Consider the following 22,966-nt stretch of genomic DNA (forward strand, 5'->3'; position numbering starts at 1 on the left):
CACCGAATAGGCAGCACCTGCCTCAGACGCCACAGGGGACGGGGAGACAAACCCAGGGTTGGGCGACTCGTCCAGGCCACTGGCATCACCCAGATCACCTACCCAGTCCACATCATACTGGCAGGCACGGGATAGAGGGTCCTCAGACCCCTCCCAACCCTCTCCATACTCATCCTCATCATACCCATATTCTGGGTCGACGATATAGACATCGGGGTCAACGGGCCCCATCGGCGTCGGATCCGGCGTCGGCCGACGCCGGTCCGACTCCGCGTCCGGAGTCGGGGAGGAAATGGGGGTGGCGCCGCGCGGCGTCGGTGCCGGGGACCCGACGCCGGCCGGAGCCGACGGCGGAGTCGCTGCACTACGCGGGGGCGGTACCACGGGTTGGCCCACAGGAACCGACGCCGGAGAGGCCGGGAGACCAGCCGGCGACGAACCAGAGGGAACCAGCGGCGCCGGGGCCGGAGCCACCGGCGGCGTCGGGGCAGGAGCACCCGAACCACTCGGGCCCCCAGACGGGACCGACGGGCCCGCAGGCGCCGTAGGCCCCGCCGGAGGAGACCTCGCCCTCATAGCAATGAGGAAGGCCTCGATCTCCTCACGCGACGCGCCTTCCCCAGGGACCGACGGGTATGGGGTAGACGGCGTCGGCGACCCACGCGGGGCCGCGGGGGTGGGGTCACCCGAGCCCCCGGCCGCATCACGCGGGCGTCGGGGGGAGTCGGGGGTGCGATGGCGACGCCCCGACTTCTTGTGCTTACCTGACGAACCGGAGGAATGGTGGCGACTCCCGGAGCGCCCATGGCGGCTCCGCGATCGTTCCCTCGACCGCTCCCTCGACCTCCGACCGGACCGGGACCGCTCTCGACGCGGGGCCGACACCCGGAGCTCGAGAAGCTTGCGGGACCGCTCCCGCCTAGCTTTTCCAGTCAAGGCCCGACAGTCGACGCAGGACTCCACGTCGTGGTCCGCGCCCAGACACCGGAGGCAGAGTCGATGGTGGTCGGTGACAGACATCATGCGGTCGCACTCGTCGCAACTCTTAAATCCAGGCATCCTACCGGCACCGTAGAAAGATTTAGTTTTACAAACACTTGGTCAAAAGACCGGAGTACTGCTCTTCGGATCTGCGCTAACTGGCGCGGAAAAAAGAAGAACTGACGTCAGCGCGCGGAGGCGGCGTCTATATACTCCAGCGACGTCATCACGGCGCACGACGCCGACGACGCGGAGCCGCAGGGGACGCCTGCAGACGACGCCTACCGACGCGCAGGGGTACTGCTACGCAAAAGTTTCCGGATCCAGACTGACGCCTGGGGATATTCTAAGGTAAGGAATCTAATACTAACCTGTTTCTTTCAGATTTGGTAACTCACGCCAGTCCGCCTGCACCGGGGTAGCCCTGTACATACACTCGAGGGCTGGCGAAACAGCGGTTCACATGACACCTTACTACGTCTGCTTTTGGATTGCCCAAAACTTACCACTTACTGGACACAACTATTGATAGACTAAGACACCCACCGAAACACTCCGCTCCCTCGATTCTCTGCCTACACAATTTTGGGGTAGCACAACACTCTCACCTTTCCACACTAGTCTGGTGGGGCAGATAATTTCTGTTGGCTCCCACGAGTAGCCTTGCATAACATATTAACACACTTTGGGACGGGACAGATTCCTACGGATCAGGGCTGGCTTCATCGCCTCTGGTATATTCTGGAACTGGAGAGGCTGACCCTCTCGCTCACAGCACAAGGCACCTCATTCTCTGTGCTCTGGCATCTCTTTATTGACCTGCTATCCTCCGAATTCGAGAAATCACGTACCCAGATATCTTCCCTGGTCTGACTGACAGATTCCAATTAGGAGAGCACTAATTGAAGAGAGACACCCAGACATGAGAGACCACTTTTATGACACACTTCCTAGCGCTGTGGTTCCCAGGGGGAGGGGAGAGTTTGGGGAATGTTTTGTTTATTCATATCTATACTACAGACGGGGAGCGCTCTGAGCCCCCTTTAAGATGCATTTTCTATGTACTAAAACAATAAAGGTTTTAGAGCAATAATATGACGCACTTACACAAAATATTGGTACATCACCTAACCACAAGAACATTCACCTATTCAGTTCAGTGTCACTCCAGTTACTTAGTCTCACAATCACACAATCTCTTACACACACTTCACTTTCAAAAATGAAGGCTTAAGTGGGAATTAAGGTCACATTAGTACGGCAAGGGCTGGAGGCAAGGTTAAGGTTTATATCGTAACTTTAGAACTTATAGGTTTTATGCTGCTGCCACTATTAACACACTCACCAACCTTAACTTCCCTTTAAAAAAAAAAAATTTTGTTCACAGAATATTTAGAAAGCAAATAAACCGCAATCACATCAAGGATGAATTCACAACAGGAGGGGCCAGTAGGAAGATGTAAGCCATTAGTGCACTTAAAAATACAAGACTTAAATGTCTGAACTCTGGATACCAGAACAGAGACACCTTAAGATGAAAAGAAAAAAAGAAAAAAAACATAGGAAATTATATAAATGCAATATTCAGAAGCTTCTGCAGGGCTGCAAGGGTGATAGAAAGGAATTCACACATCCACCATCTGAAAGGGTTTGCAATGCAACTGTGATCGTCACTTGGCTACTTGAAACAAGTCAAAGTTGTAGTTTAAAAGCTCAGATTTCCATAACATGAAGCAAAAGGTGCTAAATGGACTTCAAACATATCGCCTCTCGGACAAAAAAAATAGTGCAGACAATCAATATTCTCTTACATCTTGTCTTAATGCTTAAGTTGTTAAGTTTCGTATGGATATACGGACATTATATATTTTAGTAATTGTTTAATGGGACATGCGTTTGGCACTCTATACAAGTATTTCAAGATGTATGTGTATATATTTCTTAAGGATACAAAGCCAATTACTACCATTCAGTGGATCTTCACTAATAGTCATAAGCACTAAATAGTTCTGCCCCCATGGAACACTTCTACAAAACATACAGAAAACTTCTTTTCTTATGCATTTTCTGTGCAAACCCAATTATTTGTAGAACAAAAATATATTTTTAAGTAAATTCAATGTCATGTAAGTCAATAGAGAAGCACAGGTAACACAAAACCTTTTCCCAACTATTTTTAAGCGGAAAAAAAAGGAAATAGGATTAAAGTAGCTAGTTAGACCGCAGCCTTCAACGGCTGAAAAGCATAAAATAATTTGTCCAATTTGCAGGAAAATGTTACTATGTGCCCTCCCAAAATCCAAATAGATGTATCTAGTTACATAATTTGCAGGATGCAATCTTAACCTTTGTACTGTATTCACACTGTATGGGAAGTGGTTTGAATTAACAGCAAATCTATGGAGATCAGTTACACAATCAGGTATATGGTAAGTGCTTTAGCTATAAACTACTACATTATTATTGGCAGAGAGTTCACATTTTTCAGCGGGTTTTTGACATTTTGGAACACCCCTGGACTTAAAACCAAAAGACGGGATTAAGGAAAGGAAGTGGTAACTACAGAGCATTAAATTACCTCCCCGGGTCGTATCTTGATGAAGAAGCTGCTTCGTTTGTAGGATATCTTCAGCACTTTAGGCCATGGAAAGCGGTTTATCCTTAGTTTATCTTTGTAGACCAGTAATCCACTGGAACATACTCCGAGGATGATGTCAACTCCTTCTAAATCCTGGAAATGCAAGAGGCAGAACATTAATCAACAGAGGACTGAAATTCAGTTCTGCTTACCCTTTCTATTATATGCAGGCATCAATCAAAAAAGCTCTCCAACCACTTAATAGAACGACAAAAGCAGCATAAGCAATTTTAAGTTAACGCGTAAATGACGAAAGAGAAAAAAGAAATCAACTAAGCGACAACCATAGAGTGCCAGTGGCCTGAAAAGAGGGGCAATAAATATGTATGCAAGAGAAAAAAACAGAAAATACACACCCAATTACAACATCTGATGGAGGAAAACCGCAATCCCTTCAATGGGTTGAGTGGTCTAGCCACCAGGATGCACCAGATTACCACACACAATAATAGAACTGGTGACCAATTAACCAATTTTCAGGTAGCCACTCCTCTCCAGTCATCGACAAAAAACAAACAGACCGACTGTTTTTTTTAGAACACATCCCTTGTGCTCCACTGAACTGCTACCTTCTTTTTGTGCTGTGCATGGTCTTGAGAGGCTGTCGTGCCTGAAATCTGCGTTGTGTCATCTTGTTTCTGCACTCAACGATCATAGGAGGCCTGAACTCTACATCAATTCTTCAGTGACTGAGAATAGTTTGAATCCACTGATCCCAAAATGCATGTAATGCATTACTTCAAGCAACAGACAACAGTGTGTGGATTGTGTGCTTTGGACTTCGTGAATTTATTTTCAAGTGATTTGTACATGTGCTTCTCCTAATGTGTGCCGCCCTTTATGCACATCAATTCTTTAAATGACAGTTCAGCAGCTGAGGCCACTACACCCCACCCCCTCCCACGATGCTTCATCTCTTTATCCACAGACTACTCAGTGTTGCTCATGTGTGTCCTCCATGTGGCCAGAATGTCTACCTTTACCTCCTGTGGCCCAAGTACCAGTGCGATCAAAGCCTGTGGCTCGGTTCCCTGTACGTACCCCCTGAAGACACAGTAAGACAACAGGACGCACAAGTAGGGGAATTCAATAAACTCAAACACCTGCAACCCGGCGCCGCACTTGGCTAAGGATTGTCATTGCGAATGTAAACTCTGTTACACCAGCAAGTCAAGAGCCAGTTAGAAAAGAACTTAATGTAGGCAGTCACGTAATACAGTTAATGTCATAAATACCTTTAAGAAATAACAATTATACAGGTTTCTAAAAGAATAACTCTGCTTGGACAATCTATTGTGATTTATACATGTGCAGCATGAACTGCAAAAGTTAGTCTTGACTCTTTGACGACTCTGCCTCTTGAAATATAAAGCCTAAAAAGGAGCTCCTTAGCATTTCAGTGAGATTGCAGTAGTATCTAGATTTTGTTTCTTTTTCTTTTTACAAAAACTGCCTATGAGTTGCACAAGTCCCAGAGAACTGGCCTTAAAAAAAGGAGTGCATCAGCCGGTATAAAAATGGAGAGCAATGGAATCTAATCTTGTATAAAATCTGCATACTACAGAGCAGACATTAGGCTCATGTTATCAAATGCCGTAGTGGTAGACAACTTTATAAGCTCTCTCTGGTCAATGTGGTGGCAAGAAGAGGGGGCAACTTTGTTGAGGTGGCTAACCAACGGCTACAGAAGGTGGTTGATTTCCACAGCACCTAGAAAAGGCTTCAACTGATGTTCCTGAAAGCAGTGAAACTCCTGTTGTCTTATCTGAATTTAAAGCCTAGCCTCTTTTTTTTGCATCTCATTATCTCCATAAGATCCTAAGAAAAATGAGTCTACTAAATGAAGATGTTGATGTGCAAACAATTATACCCTCTGATAAATTAGTGAAAATAATTATTTTTTTCTCTTGGCAGGAGTGCCTTAATTCTCAGATAAGGCAAATGTAGCAAGCTAAAAGTGACTGAAGAGTTAGCTGCTCACACAATAATGCCTAAGTCATACTCACTCCATCCTTCCTGTTCAACATTTTGTGTGGAATTGTAGGAGTCGAGCATAAAACGTTCTACTTGCCCTTTATAGCTAAAACAACTAACGAATCTGGCTGATGAGTGCCACACAGAAACTAAGTATGCAAGTCTAAAGGTTAAGAATGCTGTTGTATTGTCCTCTACTTCTATCTGAATACAAAGTTATGCCTAATCCGCTGTCATTGCCATTTTCTTTACACCCACAATTGAACACCTGTAACACTAAAAACATTTCTCTAATGACAAAAAACATTAAATATAAGAAAAGGCAACGTCATCTTGTGTCCCTTTTCCTTTTCTTGATTCGAAAAACAATAACTAGCCAGCATTTAGCCAAATAGACCACTGTATGGAAAAGCAAAAATATGGCATCTAACAGGATACACACACTCCATGCCATCTCACCTGCAGTCTACCCATGATATAGTAGCCCAGGAAGGATCTAAGGAACCTTTCCACTCATGCTTTTGGAGAAATGGGAGGCAGGTGCGAAGCTTATAGATTTAAAGTGAATACTTAAGTCATCCAGGATTACAAGTAACTTTTCCATCTCTGTTATTGGATTCACTCTCGTAATCATAAACAGTATATTAGTAAAGCAAGCTAAATATAAAGTTTTGCATTTTTCTAGTACGAAAGTTATGATTCTATTAAAAGACATGAAGGAGAGGATTCTGCATCATCTTTCTTCACTTTATTTCTCTGCAGCTATTGCCAGGTTCCCACATCTAACAGTAACAAAACTACATTTCCCAAATTCTACGGGAAAAGGTAACCACAAAGTAACAGCTCACCCCATTGTTCGTCACTGTCCACTATAAGCCTCTACACAGACTCCTTTCTGTGAAATTAGCATTTTCGTTCAACTGACATCTTGCTCTTTATTTTTCTGATCTGCACCTACAAGAATGCAAAGTAGACACTGCTACCCTATACTTACATAACCAAGTTTACACCTGGAACTGAACATCCTAAAAAACAAGTATTTACAACGCAACGGTCTCGCCTTTGCAAAAGTTAGGGCTATTGGCATTATAAATGACACATTTTTTATTTATGTGTTGGTTTTGAAAATAGATAAATAAATGGCATTGTCATTTACAATGCCAATAGCTTAATCTCTCGCAAATGCGAGACCTAGTAGTAGAGTAAGTAATAGTGAGTAGTAGAGAGTGAGTAGGAGAGAGTGCGTAGTAGAGGAGTAGAGAGTGTGTAGTAGAGTAGTAGAGTGAGTACTAGGGAGTGATTAAGTAGTAGAGAGAGCGAGGGAGAGGCGAGGGGAAGAGAGAAAGGATTGGACAGGAGAAGGGTGGGCGAGTGGGGAGGCCATTGTCCAAAGTGTATGACTGAAGCATGGTGTGCTAGGGCACTGGCTTTTAAAGAGATCACAATTGGGCACTACATTTGTATGAATTATGCAGCTTTACTGCTAACCATGCGTGACACAAATAATAAGATGTGGAAATCGATTTTCTGTGCATATCTCTCATGTGTGCATCGCACATGTAAAGTGTCTTTTTGTTTTGATCCCATTAAAATCTTTGCAACAATCACACTTCAGAATCACAAAAAAAACTACGAGCTTCATTTGAACTTTTCTTACTGCTGAAATAGTTTGAAATATTTATCAAATTTATTTTGCAAGCATTTTCAGTTTGTCAAATATTACAAAACACTTGACACTGCGCAGCTTCTTCCATAGCTTGTAAGCACTGCACTACCTCTCGCAACCCTACTTCTGCACCCCTGCCCTTAGACCACCCACCCACTGTAATTTACCTGGTCCAGAGTTTTGGTCTAAACTATGTCCCTTGTGTGGCCTAGCAGAGTAAATCCTTCTCGAACAGGACGTGCAGCCAAGCTTTAGGAAAGTGAACAGTATGTGCAGTCAAACATTATGTAAGTGCGAGGGGTGGTGGAGCAATAAGAATTATCCTATCAACGTGCAGGTTGCGTTGTGTAAAGTGCAGTGTTACTGAAAAGTAGACTTGCAGCATTAGGGGTACGAGAAGTGCTGCTGGCAGGAGGTGGAGAAAAAGACACAAGTTCCACGGATGGCAGGGGTGAAGTTACCTACTGGTGGTGTGGGGGTAAATAGGGTGGTGTGAAGGCTACAAGTCTCAGGGGTAGGGAGGGTACTAGGCCATAAGTGGTGAAAAGGAGTGCCGGGCAAGGAAGGGTCGGGTTTAAAAAAAGAATCTTCCCCTGGTTGATACAATGAAGACGGGGGAAGGGGGTGCAATAAGCGACATCACTGTGCTGTGTGCACCAGGCATGTCATATGGCTGTCACATAAACCCAGAAGCACAGAAAATACTCACCCCTTCCCTGTCATATTACATGACTCCCAGACTACAGATATTCCACATATAGGCTCATGTAATGACACCCCCGTAGCAATCCAACCCCGCCCCCTCATAGCTCTACCAGCTCCCCATCCCACTTTCTTAAAAAGTCAAGTTTTCCATACCTGTGCTGTGCCCCCCATGATGCGGAGCGGGGCCCCCTCGGATCCGGATGGGCGATTGTTCCTGGATCACGGATCCGAGCAGATCTGTCACTGCTGATGACGACAGCTCGAAAGGGCAGGAGTGCGGGGTCCTCCGAGCACAGGGGGGTGAGGGGCTCTGTGCGAGCCTCCTATCTTTCTTCAGTCTCACCCCTCAAACCCATCACCCCTCCCCTTCGCTCTCTTTGCTGTAATTCCTTATTTAGGATGCCACAGCGCGCTTATCCGTGAGGCTCTGGAGAAAGAGTACGCACGCATGACAAGCCCGGGAACACCACAACAGCAGCGCAAGTGACTGGCCATTGTGTCGCCATGCAGTGGTCTGGGGTCACATATCTGACCCCTACCGACCTCCACCCGGGGTCCATCCTAACTTACCACTGAATGACCGCCCTGGGCAGCACCCAAGCGCCTGGGTTTGCCCAGGGAGATGAGCAGCAAGGATAAGTTACTTACCTGTAATCCTAGTTCTCTTCCAGGGGTATCCTCATCAAAGTCATAAGCTGAATATTCCCGCCCATGTGCTGGACCCCGGAAACAATATAAAAATATATATGTAAAAAACACATATATCTCGCTACACATATATGTATGTACATATATCATTTTTCTCACACCAATGCAGCTCCACAACTGAGGCTAAAACAATGTAAATACATATACATGCACTGCAATTAGTAAGGAAACAAAAAACACATTAGGTCAAATAACCCTTGAACTTTGTGTTTTAATGAGTAAAACCACTCATAAATCCTGAAAATTGCTTATAAATAGACATTGTTAGCCCTCAGGCTGCATTGTAAAACAATAGCATAGAAAATGAAACCATTTTCAACAAAAAACTGGCACCGTGCCTTTAAGGCAGCCATGACCCCTGGCTTCCCATCAAGCCTCAGGGGTGACAGTTAGGTCAGTTGTTCTTTGCATAACCCTGAAGACAGGGCTCAACCACAAGATTGTGGAGTAGTGTGGCTCACTGGTTAGAGGCGGCAGACCCGAGAGCAGAAGTCGGCCCGGGACCAGGGTTCAATTCCCGACGCGGCAGGGTCGTGGACCTTGGTCAGCGGACTCGATAATTCTCGCTTCGGTACTTACTCTAATCAGGGGTTCCACTCGGCAACTCTGGGCATTAGCTTGCCTAATCTCCACAACGGCCCCATCAATTCCGGGGATGTCTGGCTCCACCTTGGGGACTCCCAGCAGGGACCATCCCACAGGGACAGCAAGGACGGGTTCCCCAGAGTTATACAGCACCAGGAGACCTATGGACGGGTAGCAGTGCGCTTTACAAGCTCAAATACATTTACATTGTAATAGTACCTAATCTCATTTACCTGGGGAGGCGGGTGGGTTGCTTATGACTTTGATGAGGATACCCCTGGAAGAGAACTAGGATTACAGGTAAGTAACTTATCCTTCTCTTCCAGGGGATCCTCATCAATAGTCATAAGCACTGAATAGAATAGCAAGCCCATCAACCACCTGCAGGTAAATGAGAAGTACATGACCAAGCCATAACAGCCAATAACTCAGCTGTTACACAGATTCCTCAGGGAGGCCTGGCCCACCTGGGTATCTGTTCTCGTGTCCGAATCTAGACAGTAATGTCTGGTAAATGTATGGACAGACCGCCAGGTCGCCGCTTTACAAATCTCAGACATGGGCACATTATGCAGGTAAGCTGCCGTGGCAGCTCTACCTCTAGTGGAATGCGCTTTAGGGGTAAACCCCAGAGGTTTCTGCGCCAATTGGTAAGCAAGTTTGATACACGAAACGATCCACCTAGAAATGGTACGTTTCGATGCTGCATGACCAGTTCTGATCGATCCATAGTTAATAAATAATTGATCAGAATGTCGAATAGACTTGGACCTGTCCAGATAGAACTTTAAAACCCTTTTCAGGTCCAACGAGTGTAAAGCCCTCTCAGCTGGAGTAGAGGGATTGGGAAAGAAAGTGGGCAGAGAGATCGACTGATTGACATGAAAATCTGACACCACTTTCGGCAGTAAAGAAGGGTGCGGTCTGAGCACCACTCTATTCAAATGAAACACTGTATAAGGTTCTTTGGTACAGAGGGCCTGAATCTCGCTCACCCTACGGGCTGACGTAATCGCTACCAAAACAGCTGCTTTCCAGGAAATATGCTGTAAAGTAGCTTTATGAATGGGCTCAAAAGGAGGGCCCATCAACTTTGATAGTACTAGGTTCAGCTCCCAGGGAGGAGAAGGAGGCCGTACAGGAGGGTACACCTTTTTCAGACCTTGCAGGAAATCTTTTACTGCTGGCAACTGGAAAAAAGAGGTTTGTGAAGGTGATCGCCTATAAGCAGTTATAGCTGCTAAATGCACCTTAATGGAGTTAAACTTCAAACCTGCTTTAGCCAGGTACAACAAGTATGGAAGAACTGCTTCTTCCTGACTCTTCACCGGATTGTGACCATTCTGCATGCTCCACATATAGAACCTCTTCCACTTGCATGCGTAAGAATGTCTTGTGGAAGGACGTCGTGCTTCTCTCAGAATGGACATGCAGTCTTGTGGCAGTCCTAGATGGCCGTACTGAATGACCTCAGGAGCCATGCTGCCAAGTTCAGTGACGGAAGGTTGGGATGGTGAATCCTCCCGTTCATCTTCGATAACAGGTCCGGCCTGCATGGAAGCCTCTTGAGAGGAGACACTGACAGGTGAAGTAGGTCCGTGTACCACCATTGCCTCGGCCAGTCGGGGGCAATCAGGATCATTGTTGTGCATGAGTGGCTCAGCTTGTTCACCACCTTCGGGATCAGCGGAAGGGGTGGTAAGGCGTACACAAATTCCCCTGATCAGTCGATCAAAAGAGCATTCCCTCTCGTTCCTAGTCGATAGAACCTTGAGGCGAAGCGTGGGCATTTGCTGTTTACGTCGTCCGCGAAGAGATCTATGGAAGGACGACCCCAAGACTGGAAAATGTCTTCTAGCACTTCGTTGTTGAGAACCCAGTCTTCTCTGTCTTCGAAGTGCCGACTTAGTGCGTCCGCCCTCACGTTCTGCTCTCCTGGGAGGTGGACTGCTTGAACAGACAACTTGCAAGCCAGAAGCCAATGCCAGATGCACTGAGCTTCCAGTGATAGAGTCCTTGAGCGGGTTCCTCCCTGCTTGTTCAAATAGTACATCGTGGTGGTGTTGTCCGTTAGTACTAGAACCACTTCCTCCTGAAGTGAGGGAAGGAACACTTTGAGAGCCAGGTAGACTGCTCTCAATTCCAGCAAGTTGATGTGGTAGGTGCTTTCTTTGGATGACCACAGACCCTGCACTTGAAGAGGCCTCATGTGCGCCCCCCAGCCTTGCAACGACGCGTCTGTGATGATCGTTTGTGTAGGAGGAGGTTGATGGAAGAGAACTCCCACTTGCATGTTCTGCTTCTTTGTCCACCACGGGATGGAAGATCGAGCTACCTCCGACAAAGTGATCTCATCGTCCCAGCGATCTGATTGCTGGTCCCATTTGTCCTCCAGATCCTGCTGAAGAGGACGCATCCGAAGTCTGGCGTTCGGTACTAAGAATATGCAGGAAGCGATCGACCCTAAGAGGGAGGCTATCTTTCGCACTTTCTGAGACCTGTTGCGAAGAACTTGCTGGCACTTGAGCACTATCGAAAACTGTCTCTCCTCCGAAGAAAACACTTTTCCTACCTGGGAGTCTAGCAGAGCTCCTAGGAAGTGAATCTTCTGAGTGGGTTGGGAGACAGACTTGCTGTAGTTGACATGCAGGCCTAGACGCTGACAAAGTTCTATGCATGTCTGGAATTGATTCCTTACATTGTCTGGAGTTGGACCTTTCAACAGCCAATCGTCTAAGTATGGGTATACGAAGACTCCCCTGCGGCGTGGAGCTGCCGCCACCACTGCGACACACTTCGTGAAAACCCTGGGGGCCGACTTCAACCCAAACGGAAGGACTTTGAACTGGTAGTGGGAGGTCCCCACCCGAAATCGAAGGAATCTCCTGTGATCGGGCCGTATCGGGACATGAAAATACGCATCTTGAAGGTCCACCGAACGCATCCAATCCCCCTTCCTGAGATGTGGATATATTTGGCGAAGAGCCAACATGCGAAACTTTTCTTTTCGTACATGTAGATTGAGTGTTCTCAAGTCCAGAATAGGCCTGTATTCCGCCTTTTGGCACTTTTTTCTGACCAGAAAATACCTCGAGTATACTCCGCAAGTATACTCCTTTCGCCCTTTGAGCCACCGGCACCCTCTCGATGGCTGATTTCTCGAGGAGTGTCGCTACTTCTTTCTTTAACATTTGTAGCTGGTGGCTTGACGTTGACATCGGAGGAACGGGTGGAGGTAGACGATGGAAACGAAGACAGTACCCATTCTGCAGTGTAGACAACACCCATTGGTCTTTCGTAATGGCCTGCCACTCTGTCCTGTGATGTGCAATGCTTCCCCCCACTGGAGTCGACAACGGTGCTGGGGGAAGTAAAGACTCATTGCTTCTGCTGAAGCTTATTGAAGTTGTTGCCTTGGCGCTGATTTCCATTTCCTTTGGAATTGCGCTTGCCTTTATATTGCGATTTTTGTTGGCCTTGCTGGTTCTGGCCCTTCTGCCAGTGAGGGGTTCGAACCCTCTGCTTCGAAGAGCCCTTGTTGTCAGAACGGAACTTCTTCCGGAATTCCTTCTTCTTTTCAAGCCCCACAGCTTTAAGGGTGTCTAACTCCGTTTTCATCCGTTGCATCTCCTCATCAGCACTCGCCCCAAAGAGAGATGTGCCTGAAAAAGGAAGATTTAGTATTCTGGCTTGAGCCTCGGGTTTCAATGCTGTAAGGCGCAACCATGAGGATCTCCTCGCTGTGATTCCATGCGCATAACCATGCACAGCCAGCGTTGCTCCATCTGCTGCCGCTCCTATAATCTGATTGGAGACTTGACCGCCCTCCATCAGAACCTCCTCAAAGTCCTTTCTATCTTCCTGAGGAAGTTTTTTCAGAAAACCTCTGAAGCGAGTCCCACAGAGATCTATCATATCTGCCCAGCAGAGCTTTCGCATTGGAGACCTTGAGGAAAGAAGCTGAGGTGTTACAAACTCTTCTCCCCCATGAGTCTTATACCTTGCTGTCCTTATCCGGCGGTACCGTGGATGAGGAAGCCACCGCATTGGATTTTTTAGCCGCCGCAATGATTACTGAATCTGGCGGGGGGAAATCGGACTTGAAGAACAGAGGATCCTCTTCAGGAGGACGATATTTCTTGAGAATCCTTGCTGGGACCGACTTCACCGTCGCCGGAGTCAGGAAGACTTCATTCACTGGATCCATTATACCCGGGACCAACGGCAATAAGGGTTTGGGTGCCGTTCTGTGCTGCAGGGTTTCGAAGATGACGGTCGTCTTGAACTGCGGAGCTGTCATAGGCACTCCTAACTTCAGGGCTCCCCTGCCCAAGATGTCTTGGAACGAGAAAATATCCTCAGTTGGAGATATTCTTGAGCGTGGACTGTTTGTTAGGGTCGGAGAGTAATTCCTGTGAGATCGGGTCCTTGATGAACTTGAAGAGCTAGGAGTCCGCCTGGACCTAGATCTTCTTCTAGTTGAGCGTGTTCTAGAACGAGATCGCTCTCTGTGACTAGATCTTATTTTACTTGAATGCCCTCTAGAACGGGACCGTTCTTTGCGGTGGGAGGTTTGATCTCGATACGCCCTCAACCGATCTGCCGTCTCCTTGTCCTTGGCCCAGTGGTGAAGAGGTCTATACCAACTTGGGGAAAGACGAACAGGAGGAGACTTTTGGGTGCGACCCTTCACTGGCGAACGTGACCTTGGAGGAGGCTGATCAGCTTGATCCTGCTGCGACCTTGCAGGGGACTATGACCTCTCCCTATCCGAATTGCTGTTTTCCCCATCCGAGGATCTGCCACTTCGAGATGCCGAGGAGGATGAGGATAGGCTCACCAGAGACCGTCTAGAGGAAGACCTCGACCGACCTCTCTCTTCCGAGACCCTCTTTCTCTTGGCAGGAGGGTCCTGTAATGGAGATTGTTCCACCTCCGCAGCCGATGCTGAACCTGGGGAACCCAGTTGAGACCTTAGGACTTGAGACTGGTCCAATGGTTCACGCTCCATCTCCTGCATCACCTGCCCCAAAGGTGACCTCTTCTGTGATCTTGAAGGAGAGATGTTCACTACGAATCGCCCCGCTCCCTGGATCTCCACTGATCCGTCGACGGTGGCTGTTTCGACGCCGAGCGCCGAGCAGATGGACGCTCTCTCGACGTCGACTGATCTCCTCGACGCCGACCTAGAGCGTCTCGCCGTTGAAGGATGCCTGCTCGACGACGACGGAGGCTGCTTCGACGCCGATCGCCGGTGCTCTGTCGGCGACGGAGTGTGCCTCGAGGTCGAATGCCGCTTGTCTGAATGCGACGGAGGCTGCCTCGACCTCGACCACCATTGACAGGGCGTAGACGTGGGCTGCTTCGACGTCGATCGACGATGTGTCGGCATAGGTTCCCTCGACGCCGAACGACCACGACTAGTCGTTGACGGAGGTTGTCTCGACGCCGAACGCCGGTGGCCTGGCGTCGACGGAGAATGCCTCGACGTCACAGCATGACGATGCTGCTTCGACGTCAGTTGGCTCGCCGTCGAGCTCTTCTGCTTCGACGGTGACCTATCCCTCGACGCTGTCTGTAGCGGAGGTACCTTGGATGTAGACGCTGAAGACATCTTCTTCGTCGCCGTCGACTGCTTCTTCGATGCCGATCCCGACGCCGAAGGTGAACAAGTCGGGGCTTCTTTCGACGTCGACCGCGCCTTCCGACTTTTCTGCTTCTTGGGAGATCTTCCTCTCTCAGAAAGTCCATAAACTCGAATTCTCTCTCGGTCTTTGAGAGTTCTGGATGTTAAAACCTGGCAGTGTTCACAGGTTTTTGAAGAATGAGAGTCTGGTAGGCATAGGAAACACACTGAATGAGTGTCAGTCTTGGCCATCTTCCTTCCACATGAAGGGCATTTGTCAAAGAGGGAAGGCATTTTGACAGAAAAAACACCTTTTTTAAGCCTAAAAAAGGTAGTAGTAGCACCCTAGGTCTAAAAGACATCGAGTGAAAGAAAAATTGTAGATTAACAAGAATATTTTTTGACAGAAAGCCAAAAAGAAAGGGAGCTGTTTCACCAGGGTCCTGACTGAAGGAGCCGGAAAGAACAACTGACCTAACTGTCACCCCTGAGGCTTGATGGGAAGCCAGGGGTCATGGCTGCCTTAAAGGCACGGTGCCAGTTTTTTGTTGAAAATGGTTTCATTTTCTATGCTATTGTTTTACAATGCAGCCTGAGGGCTAACAATGTCTATTTATAAGCAATTTTCAGGATTTATGAGTGGTTTTACTCATTAAAACACAAAGTTCAAGGGTTATTTGACCTAATGTGTTTTTTGTTTCCTTACTAATTGCAGTGCATGTATATGTATTTACATTGTTTTAGCCTCAGTTGTGGAGCTGCATTGGTGTGAGAAAAATGATATATGTACATACATATATGTGGAGCGAGATATATGTGTTTTTTACATATATATTTTTATATTGTTTCCGGGGTCCCGCACATGGGCGGGAATATTCAGTGCTATGACTATTGATGAGGATCCCCTGGAAGAGAAACTCCGGATCTCCTCCAACCGGAACCCGTGAATGACGGGGTTAATGACCTGTCTGGCTGTGAAGCAGATGATGGCCACCATGAGACTCGTAGGTAAGCGGATGGCAAATGGCCGCATAGCGGTCCAGGCACATTAAGACGAGGGCCCCCAGCTCTATGGCTATGCTACAGTTCACAAGCAGCAGGAGCAGTGCGCAAAGGCTGCGGGGGATGGGCAGGTTGACGTATTGCAGCCAAAATCGCACGATAGATGCCGGGAAATAGACCAGTTGGCTCAGCGAAGTGATGAGCAGCAACAACAAGCGCTCGCCATGACACAGCCTTTTGTCTTTTAGCCCCGGTCCCTTTCAGACTGCCTTCCAGCTGATGTAAAAGGTTTCTTATCTTCTTAATGGGGCGAAACAGATGGCCCCATAAAGAAGGTAAGAGCGCTTTTACCACAGCAGTAAGTCAAGGAACCCAGTCTGAAAAGAACGGGGCTTGAAGAGGAAGAAGAACGTCACTAGGACCTCTTCTCCAATGGCTTGCCACCGTTAAGCCTGAACGGTGACGCCAGCCAATGGAAAAGAGGGGTGGGGCTTAACCTCGCTAGTGAAAATACCCCCATCTCATTAAGTCTCGCCAGCGAGACTGCGCATGTGCGCAGTCTTTCGCTAGCCGAGACCTAAACATAATACTCAAACCATCAAAGTAATACAATAATTTACTTACAACCAAAACATAATGATAGTCAGGATGAAACAAGTTATGTTGGGTCCAGAGGCAATGATTAAGCAGGTTCAAAGCCTACTTACGCCAGGGATGCTACCTTTGAGATTGGCTCAAAATAAATCTTTTGAAGGTTAATTTAGAAAATCAGTCTGGGCCTTTTGTCTAACAGGCACCCTCCCAATTAAACTGCCCCAGAATCCATAAGAGACCTCCCTAAATGAGTGAGAAAAACTTATCACATCAATGCTAGGCCTACTTCATAACCCATTTTACCTACCTGGCAAAGGAGAGTGAGGATTCTGTTTTAAAATATTTCCTCAATGTAATCCGCAATTGTCACTCCCAAATCAGCCTCTGTACTGAAGGCTGTGATGAACGAGTAACTTATATTTGGTAATGCTCTTTCTGGTGGATACTCTATCTGACCTATGATTCCTTACCTTGTGAATACTCTCCAGGCATCAGACTTTATCTGGGAAGCAGTACCAAGCGCATCAGTGGGTGGCTTCTTGCGGCTCCGTGCCAACATCATTACGATCCGGAAGTGGTGAGCGGAGACACATATCAGTGTCACCCATGCATGATGAAGTCAGTTGCTTTCTTATGCTGTCCACCGCCCTCAGACACAGAGCCCGTAAACAAACTGGCATGACCAATGTGCAGATCTCTAGTCTGGAACCTTTTTACACTGAAAACAGTCCAGTTCATAGAGCACAAAGGTGGAAGGGTCAGTGAGGAATCTGTGGATAACTAGATTATCCACCAGAATTAAAATGTAATTGACTCTAGGCATCTGTTCGTGGCATATAGTGCTGTAGATTCACATGTTGTGCATACTCGTGCCGTAAGTGTTGGGCCCGGATGCGTGGAAGTTGGTTTTCTTCAAAGAATTATTCTAGATTCACGAAGTACTGAGACTCCACCTTTTGCTTGCAATGTGCATGGTCAAAGGCTGCACTGTTGGATTGTTTTTCGCATGGCGGGGGAGGATGATACTGGACCAAAGTGATACAGGAAAGGGAAAGAGATAGTAAGATGAACAGACAAGAGAAGGAAGAAAAAAGGATAACTGCAACAGCCATATGCCTCCGGGGAGGAGGGTGTGCACATATGGAGCTATAGCACTAAATGCCACAAACAGATGCTTAGAGGGTAAATAAAATTTTCAGTTTGAGGCATGTGTGGCTGTAGATACACATGCTGTGCATAGAATGTAAAGCGGTCCTCCTCTATGAGATGGCTAGCCTATAGATGTTGCAGTAGACTGGAAACAGGTACGCATTACAGCCTGACCAACGGGGGTTGTTGGCAGGCTAATACGTCTACAGACCAGCGTTCAGTGAAAATATGTGGTGTAGACCAAGTAGCTGCTTTACAAATGTCTTCTTTGGGGATGTCCCTCGGAAGGCCATATATGCCGCTTTCTTACTAGTAGAGTGGACTCTAGGAGAAGCAGGCAGAACCCTTTTAGCTTTTGTTAAACAGGTTTCGATGCATTATCTATCCATCTGGCAATGCCTGATTTTGAGAAGGCCTTCCCCCTTATGCAGTTTTCAGAAAAAGTGACAGTTGTGTTTTCCGAAAGGACTTTATTCTATCCACATAGTACATCAAGGCTGGTTTGATGTCCAAGTTATGAAGACTTACTGCAATGGAGTCAGTATTAGGAAAAAAAACTGGGAGTTCTATAGACTGGTTACGGTGGAAAGGAGACACCAATGTTAGGAGGAAATGTAGGGTCTTGCGAAGGACAACCCTATCTCTATGAACCTGAAAGAAAGGTTCTTGTATAGTTACGGTTTGGCGCTCACTGATAAATCTTAATGATGTGATAGCCACCAGAAAAGCTACCTTCCAAGGGAGAGATTGTAAGAAACATGACTGAAGGGGATCAAACAGAGGACCCATGAGTCCTGTGAGGACTATGTTAAGATTCCATGCCAGGGTCTGAGGCATTCGGGGAGGAATGCTGCTTTTGAGCCCGTCCATAATAGTTTTAATTACTGTAATCCTGAAGAGAGACATGTTGCCCATTTTGGAGATAAGCAGCCACTGCAACCAAGTGCAGCCAAATGGAGGTGAAGGCTAGTTCATATGTTGTGCTATGTAGTAGATACCAAACAATGTTTTGAACATTGGCTGCTAAGGCGTCAATCTGGTTTGACAGGCAGTAACATACAAACCTTTTCCATTAGGCAGCCAAGCAGGCACGAGTGGTGAGCCCACGTGCTTCTTTAAGAATACTCAATATTTTTGCCACTGCTGAGAACGTACAACACCAGCATCCTTGATTGTTGGACTTTCGAAAGCAGCTTTCTCAGATTCCTTCTGTCCAGAATGGAGCCTGGGGTTCCTATTTGCGCTCCTACCACTAACTCTCCTGCCCAGAGTTCTGAAGAAGTTAGAGAATGACTGGGCCCAAGTCATCCTAGCGGCACCGGATTGGGGCAGGAGAGTGTGGTACCCAGAGCTCTTGGGCATCAGCATCTGTGCTCTGATCACCCTGCCACATTGAGGGGATCTTCTGTTGCAGCAAGCATGGCAGGGTCTTCCACCCAGGCGTGCGCAATTCGCATCTCCATGCATGGTGATTGAGTGGCAGCAGTTGATCTCACTTAACCATCCTTCTGAGGTTATTGATGTCATCATGGTGGCGAGGCATCCCTCTATCACATTGATATACAGTGAGACACAGTTGTGGCTTGGTGCAACACCCTCCAGATTGGCCAACTACAAGCCAAATTGTCTTAGGTTTTGTTTTTTGTTTTTTGTCCCTGGCCCAGCATGGACTTACTTTGAGCACTGTTAAGGCTGTTTGCTCTTTGAGCTTTTATGCGGTTTCCAGATCAGCCTTCTATGTTTAAATCACAAATTGTTATAAGACGTTTGAAAGGGTTACAGCATTTGTTTCTACAAAACCTATATGGGATGCCACAGTGGAATTTAAATTTGGTTTTAACCTTTTTAATATGTACTCTTTTGGAGTCAATGCACAGTGGTACGTTATATCTTCTGATCTTGAAAACGGTCTTCCCGATTGCCATGACATCAGCTCTGAAATATGAGTGAGCGTCAAGACTATTTCTTTTCAACTGCCTTTTACGGTATTCTTGCCAGACAAGTTGGTGCTGAGGATCGGAGCTTTCTTTCTCCTGAAAGTGGCAACACCTTTTCACTTGAAACAGGCCAGCATTTTTTGTTCCACTTGATTCCTCGAAAAGGGGAGAGGGACTTCACAGTTTGGACTCTGCTTTTACATAGATTGCACTAAGGATCAATGAATGGAAATCAGCTCTTTGTGGGGTTGTTGGGGGCAAAATAGGGAAAGGCATTGAAAGAGTGGCCCATCTCTAGATGGATTGTGCTCTGCATCAAGTTCTGCTACGCACTGACAAGAAGCAGCCTCCAGAAGGCCTATGAGCTCATTACACCAGAGCAAAATCTCCTACCACTGCGTAGGCACCCTGAGTGTCCATCCTGGATATTTGTCAGGCATCTATGTGGGCGTCTGTATACATGTTCATAAAACACTAATGCATCGACGGTCTTGTCCCTCAGCACTTTGCCTGCTCCAACCTGCAGGACATTTGGTTTCAGCCAGTTCAGACCCTTCACCTGGGGAGGAATTGCTGCGGTATCTATTCACTAGGTGAGGAATCTGCTCTTAGAAGTGTCCGTAAGAAGAATAAGTTACTTACCTTTGGTAATGCTCTGTTTGAGGCATGGCTGGCTGTAGATACACATGCTGTGCATACTCCTGCTATCTAGTGTTGATCCCAGATGCATGCAAGTTGTTTTTCTTAGAAGAATTGTTCTTGAGGCACTATAACTGCACCTCTTGCTTGCAATTCTCATGGGCATTGGCTTCATTGTTAGATTGATTCTTTCCACCCTCTGATTCAGACGTGTGCCCCTGTGCTCCGAATCAACACCATCATAGTGTCCTATTGGATATTGTATTCAACTATGTTTCTCCTTCTCTCTTACCGAGTCGACAGAGTTTCTTCCGGGACAGGTCTCTGGTCAGCTCCAGTCCCTGTTGGGGCCTCGCCTGCCGTGGCCTCTTTTCCTTCCATTAAGTCTGCTCTCACCATGCTTCACCTGAGATGGAACGGACGCCCTTTCAATATTGCCCTTAATGTTGTGTGAAGAATCTCTAGGCCTACCTCCAGCAGGTCTGTAATCTTTGGCTATCTCTTGTGCATGACGAGGCCTCTTGAGACGCTTGTCGGTCCATCCAGTTGAAGAAGACTCTTCGAGATGGCCAGGCATGTTGACTCGAGATGCCACGTAGGAGCAGCAAAGATACCCTAGACATCTTCGCCACCTAGTACCTTGAGGGGAATCATCATCTTAAGCCTTCAGCTGCCAACGTGGAAACGTTCTTGTTGGTAGAAGGTGTCGGCTCCGACCTTGAGATCAAAGACTTCCTGCCAGCTCAACAGGTCGGGAGTACAGTTCCTGCTCCCCTTTGACACCGCTCAAACCTTCCACCAAACAAGAGGTGTTCATTGCCTCTGGAGCCATAGAGGCAGACTTCTGGGCCACCACTGCCTTCACGATATGGTCAACACCGACTGTCGACTACGGACACTATGCCCAGTTTCGTATCGGCGCCAAGGAAAATTTTAAGCATTAACCCAGGCATCCGATACGAAGGTGTCGAAAACAAAATCTGCGCCGATGCGGTCACGGAAACGTTTGGTGCCGACTGGAAGATCAGCTTTTGAACCGGTACTCCAGAAACTGCAGGACAAACTCTACACTCGCCAGAGCCAGATAATCATCCCGCCATAGACGGGCCAAATCTTCACAATACTTCAGGCGCCAGGAACTAGACCTCCAAAGAGACAGCTCAGCTTTGAGGAAGCGCTAGAGCCCCCTCCACCACAACAAAGCAACAGAATAAGCACAGCAAAGCCACTAATCCTACTCTTGACCCTGTGCCGCCACTATCCTCCTCCATCCCACCCCACCCGGACCTACACCTCTTTTTTTGCCTGACCCACTTTTGTACACACATCAGGGGTGACCACATTATGAAGTGGGTGAACGTGGTTGGGGGGGGGGGGGTAATTACGACATGCCTCCAAGAGAGGGCCCATGGGATTCTTATAATGTGGATACTCCTGAAGAAATCGATCACAACCTCTACTCAGTCCGCCCCTCTTCTCCAGATGACACCATCTCCTACCACGAGGAATCGGGTAGGGCTGCAGCTTACCATATCATAGAAATGCATAAAGAACCTGTTGAATAGGATTCCCTATGTGAAACTCTTTCCTCTACATATCGTTCTATGCTGTATCTGCCCATGTTGAAAGGAATGCTCAAATCTGCCCCTGATATCTTCTAGGAGCCGGTTAAGGCTCGGGTTATCACCTTCAGCTCTCCTCTTCAGATCCTTTCTACTTTAGGGGCCAACTCCCACCTGACCCCTTGGTGGTGTATACCGCTTGGAATCAGGCAAAATCACAGAGCATCTACTATGCCCCACTGCCGGACAGAGAGAGCAAACGAATAGACATCCGTGGCAAGCGTGTCGCAGCGCAGTCCACCAATCATTGGCCTATCGCCAGCTCCATCGGCCTGCTCTCCAAATACAACCAAGTCAACTGGGACAAAATGGAAGAGCTCCTCCTACATCTCCCAGAGGAGCCCTTTATCTCTAACACTACCATTAGGTGTGCCATATTTGCAGTTGGTACATCTGCTCGGTCATCAACTCAAGCGTACTCCTTTGCAGACAAGCCTGGCTCGGTGTCTCGGGAAAACCGGACTTTCAACAGCAGCTCCTCAACCGGACCTTTGACTGCTTTGGGCCCCAGGTTGATGAGATGCTGAAGAAAATTAAAAAAGACAGACGGCAAAGGCCATGGGCGCCCTACAGACGCCTTTCCCTCATGGGTCCTTTCACCGCTCAGTGTATCGTGGAGGATCTAAGACCACCTCCCCTGAAGCCTCCATGTCTTTTCAACAACAGCCAGCTCAACAAACCTCCACAAGAGGCACATCTAAGGGTGCCTTCTGTGGTAATAGTGCCAATGGAAGAGGGAAAGGTATCTCCCCAAAGGAGGTGCACCAACTAAGAAATGACTTGCCACTCTTGTCCCTCCACCACATAACACCTGTCGAGGGACGACTTCAGATGTTCTTCCCTGCATGGCAACACATCACTTCAGACCACCAATGTTATTCTCTGGAGCTCACCTCCACACCACCCAACATGCCACCCAGCAAACATGTTCTCTTCCCAGAGCACAAACGCCTGCTTCGGGATTAGGTCCAAGGATCTTTCTCAAATGGGTTATAGAGCCTGTGCCACAACACCTACAGATCCAGGGGTGTATTCCCTCTACTCCCTCATTCCAAAGGACAGGTCCCTCAGGCCCATTCTGGACCTCAGGCCATGAACGAGTACATCATGTCAGAACACTTCCACACGGTCACTTTTCAG

At 47.5% G+C, this 22,966-nt stretch overlaps 1 protein-coding gene across 6 annotated transcripts in view; it reads right to left on the reverse strand.

Moving 5' to 3' along the window:
* Positions 1-22,966, reverse strand: part of LOC144823747 (protein 4.1-like) — a 960,864-nt gene that overhangs the window by 332,454 nt on the left and 605,444 nt on the right. For all 6 annotated transcript variants that reach the window (XM_078682548.1, XM_078682547.1, XM_078682545.1 and 3 more), the window contains exon 9: positions 3,560-3,712. In XM_078682548.1, the coding sequence (XP_078538674.1) occupies positions 3,560-3,712 (153 nt within the window). The remainder of the gene's footprint in view (positions 1-3,559; positions 3,713-22,966) is intronic.

Source organism: Lissotriton helveticus, chromosome 3_1 (assembly GCF_964261635.1).
Source record: "Lissotriton helveticus chromosome 3_1, aLisHel1.1, whole genome shotgun sequence".
NCBI lineage: Eukaryota > Metazoa > Chordata > Amphibia > Caudata > Salamandridae > Lissotriton > Lissotriton helveticus.